Genomic DNA, 14,288 nt, shown 5'->3' on the forward strand with positions numbered 1-14,288 from the left:
ATCGGCTAGCATCTTCCTAGCCGATCGAGCAGCCCATTCGATCGGAGCTCCTGGCCGATCGGCTGCCACTTTCCTCTTTTGGAGCCTATAAATAGGGCTGTCATTGTCACACTTTCCATTTTTGGAAAGCTCTGACCGAACCAGCCTTCTTCTTCACCTTTTCTCAGATTTCTCTCAACTCCGGTAAGTTTTCACTCTAATTCTTGTACGTTTTTTATCACTACATGATTCTACACCTTTCTATCTTTCAAAACTCGATTTCTAACCGTGAAATCACCAAGATCCAAGTGTTCTTGGGTGATGTCATCATGGTGTTCTTGAAGAACACCAAACTTTGGCCTCATTCAACCGTGAATAGCTTAGATCTGACCGATTTCCACATAAACAAACTAAGATTCTTACAAATCTTAACATTTTATGAATAATTTCCAACTTTCTTCAACCTTTTATACTCAAAACCTTAAAACCGGTAGAAACGGAGCTTGAACCGGCTAACTAATCATTCTAACAGTTAAGAGGTTCAAGATTCGGATTCTATATACTAGGTTCACCGACGATGGGTTAAACTCTAAACCGACGTTCCGAACCGTTCACTGGCCGGACTTGGGTGATTCCTGTCCGAGTCGAAGAAACGAGTAGGAACAGAGGATATCATAGTTCAACTCGTTATCAAAACTACCTCGATATGACGACAAGTAATTAAACAGCCACGGGTTTGACGAAAGGTCGACCAGGTCAGACTTGCTGGCCGAACGGCTAGGCTGTTCGAACAGCCCAGCCGATCGGACATGCCAGCCGATCGACCGGGCCAGCCGATCGGCTAGCACATGGTCCCACACTTTTCGAATTTTATGAAGTATGCTATTGACGAAGTGATGTTCGATCGAATACGCTACTCGATTGGTAAACATTACTCTTCGGATCATGAGATACTATGCTTCAACACTTAATCGTTTTTACAACTCGTTCGTAGTATGGAATGCCAGCCGATCGAACAGTCCGTTCGATCGAGCGACATCCTGTTGAGCATCACTCTAAGGTTCCCAGCCGATCGATTAAGTCGGCCGATCGAACGGACCGTTTGATCGATCGACCTGAAAGGTAAGGACATTTTTGTGTTCTCATATACTACAACGAAAACTTCAAAAGTTCAAATCCTCAAACACAAACACACCAGAGGAAGAAACAATCCACTCGAATGGCCCAGCCGATCGAGCCTACCGGCCGATCGAACAGGACTGTCCAAACGGACCTACCAGCCGATCGAACAGCCCGTTCGATCGAACCTGCCGTTCGATCGACCAGCCTATTCGATCCATTCACACTTGTCTTATTTTCCACGTTACTCATTGTTGTGCTATCGAACTATTCAGGCTAACCCTACTCTCAGCGCTCCCTTCAATCCATAATTAATCACTGTGAGTATACTCGATCCCTTTTTGCTTTTAGCACTTTTGGGTGTTACATACGTTGCTTATATCAAAACATAAACGATCACACTACTCAAACTATTTGAACGCTAACCAATATGCATGTATTACGTGACTTAATGATCGCTTGTTGATTGTGTTTACACGTGGAATGCTGTCTACCTGCCTTAACGACGTAGTACTATAGTTTGGACTCAGCACCCGTTCACACGGGGGTTGTTAAGGACAATTACTTGCATGGATTACGGTGGTAATCATGTATTGCGAACCGTCTCGGACGGTCAACCCGCAGTCATTGGTATCGATAGGTCCATGTCGATAATTAACATGCTTCGTTTTCCTCCGTGTACGTGCTGGTTATGCGTAAACTATTCGAACTCTATATGCTATTATCAAACTTGTATGCTCAACTTTACATTTTATGTATTGACTTTATTTTAACGTATGTGACAGGTAATTAGGATGCTTATTTGCTAGGAAAGCAAGGCTAGAATAAGTTTCTAGAAGGCCCCCAACAAATAGTTGTCTGCCAAGAACAAGCATCTGAGGCATAGTTGTCTGTAGATCTTGTCCTCTGGCATTACAGCCAGGAAGTCAACAGAATAGGGATCTAGAAGCAGATAAACCATTGCTGTAATAATATTTGAATCTGAGTTGTCGGAACGGAATTTCTTGTTTGGATGATTAACTGTAATGACATGTTTGTTTATTCTGGATACGGTATGGGACGTATCTTTAACTGGATTATATAAATAGTTGTTATGGAAACTTCTGAACAATCTGTTCCCCTCAGTGCCGCGCCCCGATGATTCCGCCATCGGTTGGGGTGTGACAGTGATGCTCGGTTTACCTCGAGACTGTGGGAAACATTTCAAGCAGCGCTTGGCACGTCGCTTAATTTGAGTATCGCATTCCATCCTCAAACCGACGGACAGACTGAGAGAACGATCCGTACTCTTGAAGACATGCTCCGTGCGTGTGTCATAGACTTTGGTGGTAGTTGGAACAAACACCTGCCATTAGTCGAATTCTCGTACAACAATAGTTACCATGCCAGCATCCAAATGGCACCCTTCGAGGCCTTATATGGAAGGAGATGTCGTTCGCCTATTGTGTGGCACGAGATCGGTCACTCGCAACTAACCGGTCCCGAGATACTACAAGAAACGACTGACAAAATCCTCCAGATTCGAGACAACTTGGTAAAAGCTCGAAGTAGACAGAAAAGTTACGCCGATAGAAGACGCAAGCCCCTTGAATTTGACGTTGGCGACTATGTACTCCTAAAGGTATCCCCTTGGAATGGTGTAGTCAGATTCGGCAAGAAAGGGAAACTAGCGCCTCGGTATGTTGGACCTTTTAAGATTCTGGAAAGGATCGGAAAAGTCGCCTACAGACTCGAACTACCGGAAGAACTCAGTAACGTCCACCCGACTTTCCATGTGTCTAACCTCCGAAAATGCCTTGCTGATCATGATCTAATCGTACCACTCGACGATCTTCAGGTCAACGAAACCTTACACTTCGTGGAAAAGCCTGTCGAAATCATGGATCGCCAAACCAAGCAACTCAGGCGCTCACGCATCCCTATCGTGAAAGTCCGATGGGAAGGCAAACGAGGCGCGGAGTTCGCTTGGGAACTCGAAAGCGACATGAAGGCCAAGTACCCGCAGTTCTTTGAATAAAGATCTGAAGCATCAAATTGGTAAAATGACTCACGGTGATGTGCAGCTTCGAGCCTAATTTCGGGACGAAATTCCCTAAACAAGGGGAGGCTGTAACACCCCGTGTTTTCGAATGTCAAAGTCAAAGTCCAAGTCAACTTAGACTTCTTTGACTGTTAATGGTCTTTCCTTATTTTTGTATTATGTGGAGTAAGTGTTAAATAAAATGATCTAATGTTTAATCAATGCGACCGATTTACGACTGTGAATAGTAGGAAGTAACAATGCGATAAAGTTAATCAATCAATAATCAAGCTAATCGACTCATCAATCGAACTCGAGATTCGAACTATGCGAAACTGGTGTGGTAATACTTACGTGTGTGTGCCTTATGTGTTACTTGTGAGTGTTTACTTTATGTTTTGTGTGGTAATCAATCGAAACTCGAACCGAAACTCGAAACTCAATCAAAATCGAAGTCGAACGGTGAATTAAAGATGATTGTATGTTAGATATAGTGGTTGGGACTGAAAGTAATTTGACTAGGAACTCTATCGTATTCGTATCATCGTCCATCGAAATCGAAATATCGAAAACCGTCGCGAAACACTCGAAAAGGGTTGCTGATGGAACAGGAAGCACCCTGATCGAACAGGCCAGCCACGTTCTATGGTTCAACTCGTTGTCAAAATACCTCAAAATCATATCAAAACAATCAAAACAGCCAAGTGGTAGACGAAAGGCCGACCAGGTCAGAATTGCTGGTCGAACGGCTAGGCTGTCCGAACGAACAGCCCAGCCGATCGGACATACCAGCGATCGACCGGGCCAGCCGATCGGCTAGCACATGGTCCCACACTTTTCAAACTTCATGAAGTATGCTATTGACGAAGTGATGTTCGATCGAATATGCTACTCGATTGGTAAACATTACTCTTCGGATCATGAGATACTATGCTTCAGCACTTAATCGATTCTACAACTCGTTCGTAGTATGGGGTGCCACCCGATCGAGCCTGCTACTCGATCGAGCGACATCCAACTAAGGAACCACTATCGAAGTGTATAACCGATCGGTTAAGCCGGCCGATCGAACAGGCCGTTCGATCGATTGACCTGAAAGGTAAGAACACTTCAGTGTTCTCAAATACTACAACGAAAACTTCAAAAGTTCAAACCATCATACACAAACACATCAGAGGAAGAAACAATCCACTCGGATGGTCCAGCCGATCGAGCCTACCGGCCGATCGAACAGGACTGTTCAAACGGACTTTCAAATCGAATGAACAGCCCGTTCGATCGAACCTGCTGTCGATCGACTAGGCTATTCGATCCATTTACACTCGTTTGCATTTCCGCGTTACTCATTATTGTGCTATCGAACTATTCAGGCTAACCCTACTCTCAGCGCTCCCTTCAATCCATAATCAACCATTGTGAGTACACTCGAATCCCTTTTTGCTTTAACACTTTTGGGGGTTACATACGTTATTTATCAAAATCGAACACACTATTCAAACTATTTGAACGCTAACCGATCGCATGTGTTACGTGACTAAATGAATGCTTGTTGTTATGTTTACACGTGGTATGCTGTCTACCTGCCTTAGCAACGTAGTACTATAGTTTGGACTCAGCACCCGTTCACACGGGGGTTGTTAAGGACAATTACTTGCATGGATTACGGTGGTAATCATGTATTGCGAACTGTCCCGGACAGTCAACCCGCAGACGTTGGTATCGATAGATCCATGTCGATAATTAACATGCATCCTTTCTCTCTGTGTACGTGCTGGTTATGCGTAAACTATTCGAACTCTATATGCTATTATCAAACTTGTGTGCTCACCTTTACATTGTATGTATTGACTTTATTTTAACGTATGTGACAGGTATATAGGATGCTTACTTGCTCTTCCTGCTGTGAAATAAAGGCTAGGAAAGAGTCTAGAAACCAAGACACTTTATATTTATGTACTTAAATATGAGTTGTCGGAACATGTTTTGTTTGAAGGATATCTATGTCTGTAATAACTAAATTTATCTTATGGGTCACGGTATGGGACGTGATATTTAAACTATTCGGTAATAATAGTTGTTATGGAATTTCTTTGAACAATCCGTTTCGCTCAGTGCCATGCCCCGATGATTCCGCCATCGGTTAGGGTGTGACATTTGGTGCACTGGTTGATCATATTTGAACACCTTATATAAATGTGAACTAAGTGTATCAATATATCTGCAGCAAGTATTGGAGGGTGATTTGTTCACATTGGACCTGCAGTTCTTATAACAGATGCATAGAACAGGTTCAGAATTAGTAATTTACCAGTTTTGGAGTCTTTGCTTGTTAGTAATTTACCAGTTCTTATAACAGATGTTTGGTATTTAATTTACCAGGTTCAGATTTTGTATTATAGAATCATAGAACAGGTATTTGATTTTGGCGGGAAGGGTTTTCGAAGTTGCAGGGGGTAATGTTGTGTCTTAACACAAAGTACAGGGGGTAATAACAAAGGACAAATTAGTAATTTACCAGTGGGGGGTAATTGTGCGACTTAACAGGAATGTTGGGGGGTAAAATGTAAGGGTAATATAGTCATTTCAACTTAGACTTAACAGTTCTGTTACCCATTTTGACGCCGGGGGGTAAAAGTGCGACATAAGGGTGAACAGTGGGGGGTAAAATTGCAATTATTTCCTTAGGGGTAGACATGCCAATGACCCCTAACCTCAGGGGGGAAATTGCACTTTACTCGATATTTAAAATACCCAAACTCTATTAAACATTTAAACCTAATCCCTATCAGACCCCCAAATTCTGCAGGCCTCAGCTGGGATGATTTTGAGACGCGTTTTGACTGGAACTTGGTCCGATTTTGGTTCCAATCCTGGTAAAACCTTGTTTCACTTGACTACCCTTATCCAATTTCTATCGATTTTGACCTAATTTATATGCTATTGTTGTGAATCACTAATATAGAGTTTACCGTTTGTTTAAAGTATTGTTTCCTGATTTGAATTAACAATATTCTCGTTTTATAAAATGTGATTTGAATTGGTCTTTAAACTTTTCAGTTTTGATAGCAACATGTAGTTTAGTTTGAGTTTAGTTTTGATAGCAACATGTAGTTTAGTTTGAGTTCGGCGAACAGGGAAGTTTGTTTGTGTTCGTTCGTGTTTATTAAACAAACAAACACGAACTAGAAATTTCGTTGGTTTAGTTAAAATGAACGAACATGAACATTGGCCACGTTCGTTCATTTATGTTCTTGAACGTTCGGTAACCTGTTCCATAGTTCATTAGCGTTTTTAGTTTTTATATCTTATTTAAATACTTCAAAATTCCGACAAATAAAATATTTAATAAGTGTGTGTATTATATATTCTGTCTATAAACGTTTGTTTGTGTTCGTTTGTTTCCATTTGTGTTCGTTAACATGTATTGCCTAAAATTAACAAACAAACACAAACGAACACGAACAAGGTCATTTCCTTAACAAACGAACACGAACATAAAATCTCGTTCAGTAAGTGTTCATGAACAGTTCGTGAACACATATATTTCTTAACAAACGAACACTGACAAGGTCTTGTTCGTGTTCGTTCAGTATGCTTCAATGTGCGAAATCATCTGTCAATCATCGTTCAGGTTACTTTCTTCACCAACTCTCTATCCAATTTCAGCAACTTCATGCGAACTACAGTCGTCCCCCTTTCAAAAACCGATACAACGATGAAGATGAGAACAATGTTAGAAAGAGAAAGGACACTCAACAAGATCATTTGCAGCTATACAAAAGCTGGGGGCAACATCTTTTGACTAACCCAAGAGTCCTTGATTCCATTATCAGGAACTCTGGAGTTGGCCCAACTGATACCGTGCTCGAAATCGGTCCGGGTACTGGAAACCTTACCATGAGGCTTCTTGAAGCTGCTAAAAAAGTTGTTGCGGTGGAAGTTGATAATCGTATGGTGGAGATTCTTCACACTCGTGTTTCTGAAAGTGGGCTTCGTGAAAAGTTGACGGTATGTTTTTGTAACAATGAGTTGCTTATAAAGTGTTTGATGAAATGCCTCGCAGAATATGTGTTAATTGTCTTTGCAGTAGTAACATGTATGTATAGATGCTACCATAGTCTATTCAGTAAACGGTTCATATCAGGAAAAATCCCCACACTTTCTCACGTTTTCACAGAAAAATCACTCAATATATTTTTGTCAAGGTTGGAGAATTCGCTAGTTCTAGTCGGCCGGTGAGGTGGGGACTAGCAACTACTCGGGATTAATCGGATCGGGTTTTTTATATGTATTTTTCAGTTTTATGTATACATATACATATACTTATACATATTTTTATAGGTAAATATTTTAAATACCTAGGTTTTAACTCTAACTCAACTCATTTTTTTAAGTATACAAGATTAATTGTTGGAATTCACATGGTTTGGTTGGAAACTGCCCGGAATTTAGAGGTTTTGGCCAGAATATACAGGTTTTTTGCCGGAATCTGGTCGGATTCGTCGATTTTTGGCTGGCCGACTAGGTCCGACTAGGCCCGACTAGCGATTAATAGACTGATTAATGAAAAATTACTCAGTTACTGGCCGACTAGCGATTAATCGCCGCCTAGTCGCGATTTTTACAACACTGATTTTTGTTATATAAAAGTCAAACTTGAAAAAGTCTCTACACTAGTTTAAAATGTATCTACTTGTGAAAAGTTTTTAAAACAATGACTCATTACCCCTTAAGTTTCTCAAGAGGCCGCTTATTGTACAATAGGGCTTAACGTACATTGCGTACGCGAGGCATTATCAACATGCAATTTTGGTATTATTGAACGTCATGCGATTTGGGTTTTCTTTTATAACATGCGATAATGATTTTTTTATACATCCATGCGATTTATAAATATATACATGCGAAAATGGTTGGTTTTTTGCACATGCGAAGTTTGATTCTCCCATGCGATTTCATGTTATGAACGTGCGATTTCTAATCGCGTACGTAATGTACGTTAAGACCAATTGTACGATATAATTTTTCAGTTTCTCAAAATATGATTTATATAAGTTTCTTTTGCAAAAAATTGACCGTCATTTCGTCAAATTTAGCGTCATTATTATTTTTTTCACAAGTACATGCATTCTAAACAAGTGTATGGACTTTAAAGAAGCTGGGTTGGGGGAGGGGGGCGGACTTTTTCCTGTTTTTATTGACACGTGGAGGGACTTTTCTATAGCAAAAATATATATAGTGACTTTTTCATGAACAATGAAAAAGTATGTTGGTTTATAATGATATTTACCCCTCAAAAAAAGCTATGCAGTTAGTGCGCTAAAAAATCGGATACCGGTCAAGGACTGATATTTGAGATATCGGTTATCGCGGTGGGATATCGGTAATTTTAATATCATGCTGAATTTATATATATAGCAATTTAACACTAACAATTCAGTATACTTTCCTACCATTAACAAATTAATTTTTTGCAACTTGCAAAACACTAACAATTGTAGCACGTAGGAACTGATTAAGAATTATAACACTAACAATTAACAACTAAGACTTAAAACACTTATAGCAGCAATAAGAAGAACGACGAATGGTAGAACTAAGAAGAAAGGTACTAATATCGAGAAAATCGGTCAAATATCGGTTCCGATATTATCTCAACAGAGGACTGAGATATCGCGATATTAACTGCATAGAATAAAAGATAAAACCTTCATTCTATTGAATTTTTATAATTGAATTGTTTTTTTTTGTGCAGATTATATGTAAGGATGCACTAAAGGCAGATTTTCCTGATTTTGATCTTGTGGTGGCAAACATTCCTTACGGAATATCATCACCGCTAGTGGCGAAGCTGGTTTTTGGCGGGTACAGTTTTCGAGGTGCAACTCTTCTTCTCCAGAAAGAGTTTGCTACTCGACTCTTGGCTAATCCCGGTGACTCAGAGTTTAATCGACTGGCTGTCAACGTGAAACTGGTAGCTGATGTTGAGCACGTCATGAACGTAAGCAAAAAAGATTTTGTACCCATACCAAAAGTCGACTCCTCAGTTGTTAAAATCCGTTTGAAAACCGAAATCCCGGATGTAAATCTAAACGAGTGGTGGGCGTTCACTAAAACCTGTTTTGGTAAGAAAAACAAGACGTTGGGTGCGACATTCAGGCAGAAGAAAAAAGTTGCGGAGCTTTTGAATCTGTCAAAATTAACAAGCGTTGATGGAGATGTTGTGCAGCGTGAATGTTGTAATGAAAGTGATGACGGTGAAGATGAATGTAACATTTCGGGAACGGATGTGAATTTGTTTAAGGAAAAACTTGTTGGGATTCTTAGAACCGCTGGGCTTGAAGATAAGAGACCGTCGAAACTATCGAATGACGAGTTAATGTATTTGCTTTCGTTATTCAACCAGGCGGGAATATGGTTCCGTGATCAGGATAAGCCAAGGGATATCAATGCAGCATTTGCTGGATTATAATGTAAGATAATATGGCTCATTGATTTTGTTTGTGTTACTATATACCTGTAATATTTATTTGTTGAATTGGTAATTCTGGACTTCTCATATGATTTTGGCTATTATTGACAATATCCTCACAACCTTATAAGTGTATTGTGGGTAGGGTTTTCCAACTGGCTTGTGGCTTGTAACCAGGGGTGCAAACGAGACGAGTTTATGAGAGACCGAGTTCTACTCGGTTCTAGCTTTGTTTTCAACGCTCAAGCTCGGCTGGTTGGTAGTTTCTTGAGCTCGGGCTCGACTCGTTTAATATCTATTAATTAATATATTAAGTAAAAACAATATAATTAATAGACTCGTTTAGGCTGGCGAGCTTGATAAGGGAAGCTTGGGCTCGTTTACTAAAAAAACTTTATTTTTAGTTTGGGCTGGGGGTCGTAAAAAGGTTTGAATAAGTTCGGCTCTGCTCGTTTACAAGACAACTTTAAATAAGGGGCAAGTGTAACTAAATATTAATTAAAACTAGTATAACAATAAGGCTCGACGAGCCTGACGAGCTTCACATGACAGATTCGATAAATAAACGAGCTTTAATTCAGGCTCAAGCTTGGCTCGTGCTGTCGTTTATAGCTTTTTCTCGAGCCGATCTTGAGCAGCTTGCGAGCCGGTTGGCTCGTTTGCACCCCTACATGTAACTCATTTTGTAAAGGCTTGCTCGTAACTCAACTTGAGTTGATTTGGCTTGTATAATATTTGAGTCGAGCTTGAGCCAAGTTCGCTCGCTCGGATAAACTTCATCTTTGATTTTTCTTGTACATTAGTAGTAATAGTTTAGTACTGTGTTTTTTAGTTTTGTATAATCTAAGATTGTTGTTAAACTGTTATCGAGTATTGTATAAAAAAACATACAAGACCATTATTTAAAAGAAACAAGCCAACTTATCGAGCCACAGGCTGCATAAACATGTTAGGGGTTGAAAGGCGTCCAAAGTAACTTTTTATGCGTAAACTTGGTATCTAAAGATTTGGATTATTACCGTAATACTATTGTTTTGTACTCGTAACTAAAAGGCTAGTCCAATCCGAACCAACATGCACTTATAGACAACGACCCTGTACTGTTCAATACAATGTTAATTCTATAGTGACAACCAAATTTTGTCTTGTGGTTGTCAATCAAGGGCAACTCAAGCGGGAGCGTCAATCCTATCACGTGTTCAAATTCAATCTGAAGCAAGTTAATCCAAATGAACATACTTGCTAAAGGCATGTTTCAAGGCAAGCGTACCAGACGTTAAATCATTAAAATATGTTACACAGACTAAATATATACCGACTTACTTGTTAACCTCAAGTCTTCACAAATGATAAATTATGAACCGCGTAACACATGGGTCACAAACTTGTCAATCCCAACATTGAATCAAGGGGTACACGTTGTAGCGCGTTAAAGTTTATATCAATTAGATGTGTTACATAGTTGTTAATTGTTATTGTGGTCTAGTATGTTCATTAGTCATGAACATACACATACACAAATACAAATCCCCTATGCATTTCATAACACCATAAGCACCAACCAATATCTAAGGTAATGAGGTCAATAACAACATTAATCGATAGAGCTTGACACAAAATAACAATTTAAGGACTATTAGTGATGATAATAATGGTGAGTTTTTAAAGGTAACTATTTGTGATTGCAATTAAGCCGTCTGGTATACTCTAATACCCATAGGTGTTAATCCTAGACCTCCCCTCCTAAATCTAGGTGTTTAAAGGCTTTGTCTTTGCCAATGGATCGATCACCACCCCATTGGTTGGTTGTTTTTAACTAATGTATGCATTTTTTTTTCAATATTTCTAACCACCTCAAATCACGCGTTAAGCGTGATGGATCGATAGTCTCAAGTTTAGCGTGACCTCTGAAGTAACTATCATGAATTTCGTTAGTATTAATAGTTTCACAACTATTTTTAAACAAACTACGTAGTTAATCACAAGTTTAAATTCCGTTTTCATAATTAAGCAAATTGATTAAGCTAATATCCAACTACAATTTATAGTTATAAACTTATAATCTTATGCAAATGAGTAGTTAACACCTCTTCTGCTATAGATGTCTGCAGATGTTAAAAAACAAATAGTCTTCTTCCTGCAGACTGCAAATGTTTGGTCCATCTCTTCTGCTATAGATGTCTGCAGATGTGGTCCGCAGACTGCAGCTGTTTTACCTCTGTAAAAACAAACAGCACCTAAGCAAACATTAATAAATATCATAGAAGCTACTGATCATTGTACCTTTTACAAGAACAATGTTTACAAGTTGGTACAAAGTTACGTAAAAGGTCAAACTAATGGGAAAGTCATAATATTGAAGAGGATTGAAATTCAAACATTCAACTTTAATCCATTTTTATTTTCAAAGTGATTTGATCATTAAATCATAATCAAATAGAGATAATTTGAGCACCAATATATATTAACATGCATAATTGGAGTTATGTAAAACATGTAGGCTAAGTTGGTGGTTGAGACACATCGTTGGGTGCGTGCACTGAGTACATCTTGGGCCATTTTTAAGGCGTTTGAGGACCTTTGATCATCCTTTAGCGTGTTTTCTTCTCTCATTTGACACTAAGTTTTATACATCTAACCATATCATATTCATGGCATTCAACTTTACATAGAGGTGCATAAACCGGTTCGGATCAAGTCAAAGAAAGTCAAACAGATCGACCAAACCGGTTCTTGTAAGAAACTAGTTTATAAGAGGGGAAATCCGGATCAAATTGAAACCACTTTCAACGATATATTCTCAGACCAATTTTAAAATGGCGGGTCATATCACATTGAGGTCGGTTTCACTATCGGTTTTGGATCGGATCGGATCCCAAACCGGTTTGAAACTTGATTTTAACACCTACAACAACACACCATTTTGAGTTTGTTTTTTTTTTTTTTTAAGAATTCTGATATATGCTTTACCAAATTAAACAATAAGACAACAATATTATTAAAGGTGATTTTTTTAAAGAAAAGTTGATATGATTGGACCCATGGCGATGGTGTCCACCTGGTTGGACTTTGTAGACACCTAAGTTTGTTTTGTTTTTTTCTTCTTGTTTTCCTCAAACACCAATTGGTCTACTCAAACTTCAATATTTCAGGTTGTATTTGGAGTTTATAGTAAATCTTTTATATTATTCAAGTTTACAAATATTATAATTATAATTAACATTGTCAAACTGTTTATTAAAATAGTTATTCCATTTCTAGATACATTGGAGATCCTTTAATGCAGCAGAAAACTTGCAACTATCATGTAAACACCTTATGCATATTGTTTAAACAAGTGGCGAATCTAAAAAATATTTTTTAGGGGTACAAACGAGGGGTTCAATCAAACGTTTAAGGGGTACGATCAAGATTTTTACCTATAAAATACACTAGATTTTTAACCCCCCCTCCCCCAAACCGGTTCGCTCCTGGTTTAAACTATAACAAACAATGCGGTAATGCAATTGTATGATTAGTTACATTCCCCTTACTTTATATAACAAACAATCCGATATCTTACTTTTAAAAAGTTTATTCCACGTCTAGATACATACACGATTGTTTAATGTAGCAGAGAATTACAAGTGCCACGTAAACATTTATATATGTTGTTTCAACTATGACAAATAATGTGGTTATGTAATCGTGTAACTAGTTACTGTCTCTCTCCCACTTTATATGAGAATCATTATGAAGCTCTTGCAATTTTTAACTTAAAACCGGTTACCCTTATGACAAAAGTTACGTAAAAGTTTTCATGTAGTCCCCACAATTTTACGTTTAAATATTCAGGTGTAGATACATACATCAGAACCCAAATACCATGTAAACATTTAGATTGCACCCCTCTAAGGACGTGGTATAGGATAGAACTCTTTGGAGACGTAGGATTGGGGTTAAGGACTTTTAGGAGGTTGACTTTGCTTTGTTATAGGTTCTGTCGTAGGAGCTTAATTTTCAGTTTGTATAAGGTGTTATATAGCGTTTTATAACTTCTCATCTATTCTTGGTGTCGTAGTTTTACTAAGAAATACTAATTTATTTATGTGTTTGTTTTTATTATTTTTATTTTTACCTTTTCTAGTGGTTGTGTGCTTATGTATATTTTCCAAAATCATAGGTCTTAGTTGTAGTTTTGGAGCTGCGGATCTCAGTGGAAGCATTCTCTCTATTCACTGGAATAGAGGTAAGACTTGACTACATCCTACCCTCCCCATACCCTATCAATAGTTTGGCTGTAACTAGGGTTATACCGGGTAAGGTCGTTATTGCTGCCGCTGCTTAAACTACGACAAATAATACAGCAATATAAATATAATTGTATAATAACCCGTTATATTCTTTCTCCCATTTTACATGTAACTAACTATATTCACACAATTTTCTACTTAAAACTAATCAAAAGCATTAAAATTAGTCAAAAACATTACTTAACGCTTACTATTTACACTAAATAAGTTCAAGTCTCATAAACGATACGGATTAAAGGAAATTTATGGGTAAAAAAAAGCCGAGTTAATTACTATTTTCGTCCCTGTGGTTTGTCAAAAATCACTATTTCAGTCCATTAGTTTAAAAATTGCGATTTCAGTCCCTGTAGTTTCACTTTCGTAACCATTTCAGTCCCTGTGGTTTCACTTTCATAACCATTTCAAT

General features: G+C 38.4%; 1 protein-coding gene across 2 annotated transcripts; it reads left to right on the forward strand.

Annotated features, from left to right (window-relative positions):
• Positions 1–5,895: 5,895 nt before the first annotated feature.
• LOC110889497 (ribosomal RNA small subunit methyltransferase, mitochondrial) lies at positions 5,896–9,717 on the forward strand. 2 transcript variants are annotated; one of them, XM_022137030.2, is made up of 3 exons: positions 5,896–5,991; positions 6,750–7,126; positions 8,874–9,717. In XM_022137030.2, the coding sequence occupies exons 1-3, from the start codon at positions 5,937–5,939 to the stop codon at positions 9,588–9,590; spliced, it is 1,149 nt and encodes a 382-aa protein (XP_021992722.1). In that variant the 5' UTR covers positions 5,896–5,936; the 3' UTR covers positions 9,591–9,717. The 2 variants fall into 2 exon arrangements, with proteins under 2 accessions (XP_021992722.1, XP_021992724.1); XM_022137032.2 differs by having other exon boundaries at positions 6,785–7,126.
• Positions 9,718–14,288: the final 4,571 nt, after the last annotated feature.

Source organism: Helianthus annuus, chromosome 11, assembly GCF_002127325.2.
Source record: "Helianthus annuus cultivar XRQ/B chromosome 11, HanXRQr2.0-SUNRISE, whole genome shotgun sequence".
Lineage (NCBI taxonomy): Eukaryota > Viridiplantae > Streptophyta > Magnoliopsida > Asterales > Asteraceae > Helianthus > Helianthus annuus.

What these genes read in the sequence shown, in the direction of transcription:
- LOC110889497 (XM_022137030.2), top strand. Translation starts at nt 5,937, where the DNA reads ATGATTTTGAGACGCGTTTTGACTGGAACTTGGTCCGATTTTGGTTCC. An exon ending in CGATTTTGGTTCCAATCCTG is followed by an intron (nt 5,992 to 6,749) that starts GTAAAACCTTGT and finishes ATCATCGTTCAG; the next exon opens with GTTACTTTCTTCACCAACTC. An exon ending in GGCTTCGTGAAAAGTTGACG is followed by an intron (nt 7,127 to 8,873) that starts GTATGTTTTTGT and finishes TTTTTTGTGCAG; the next exon opens with ATTATATGTAAGGATGCACT.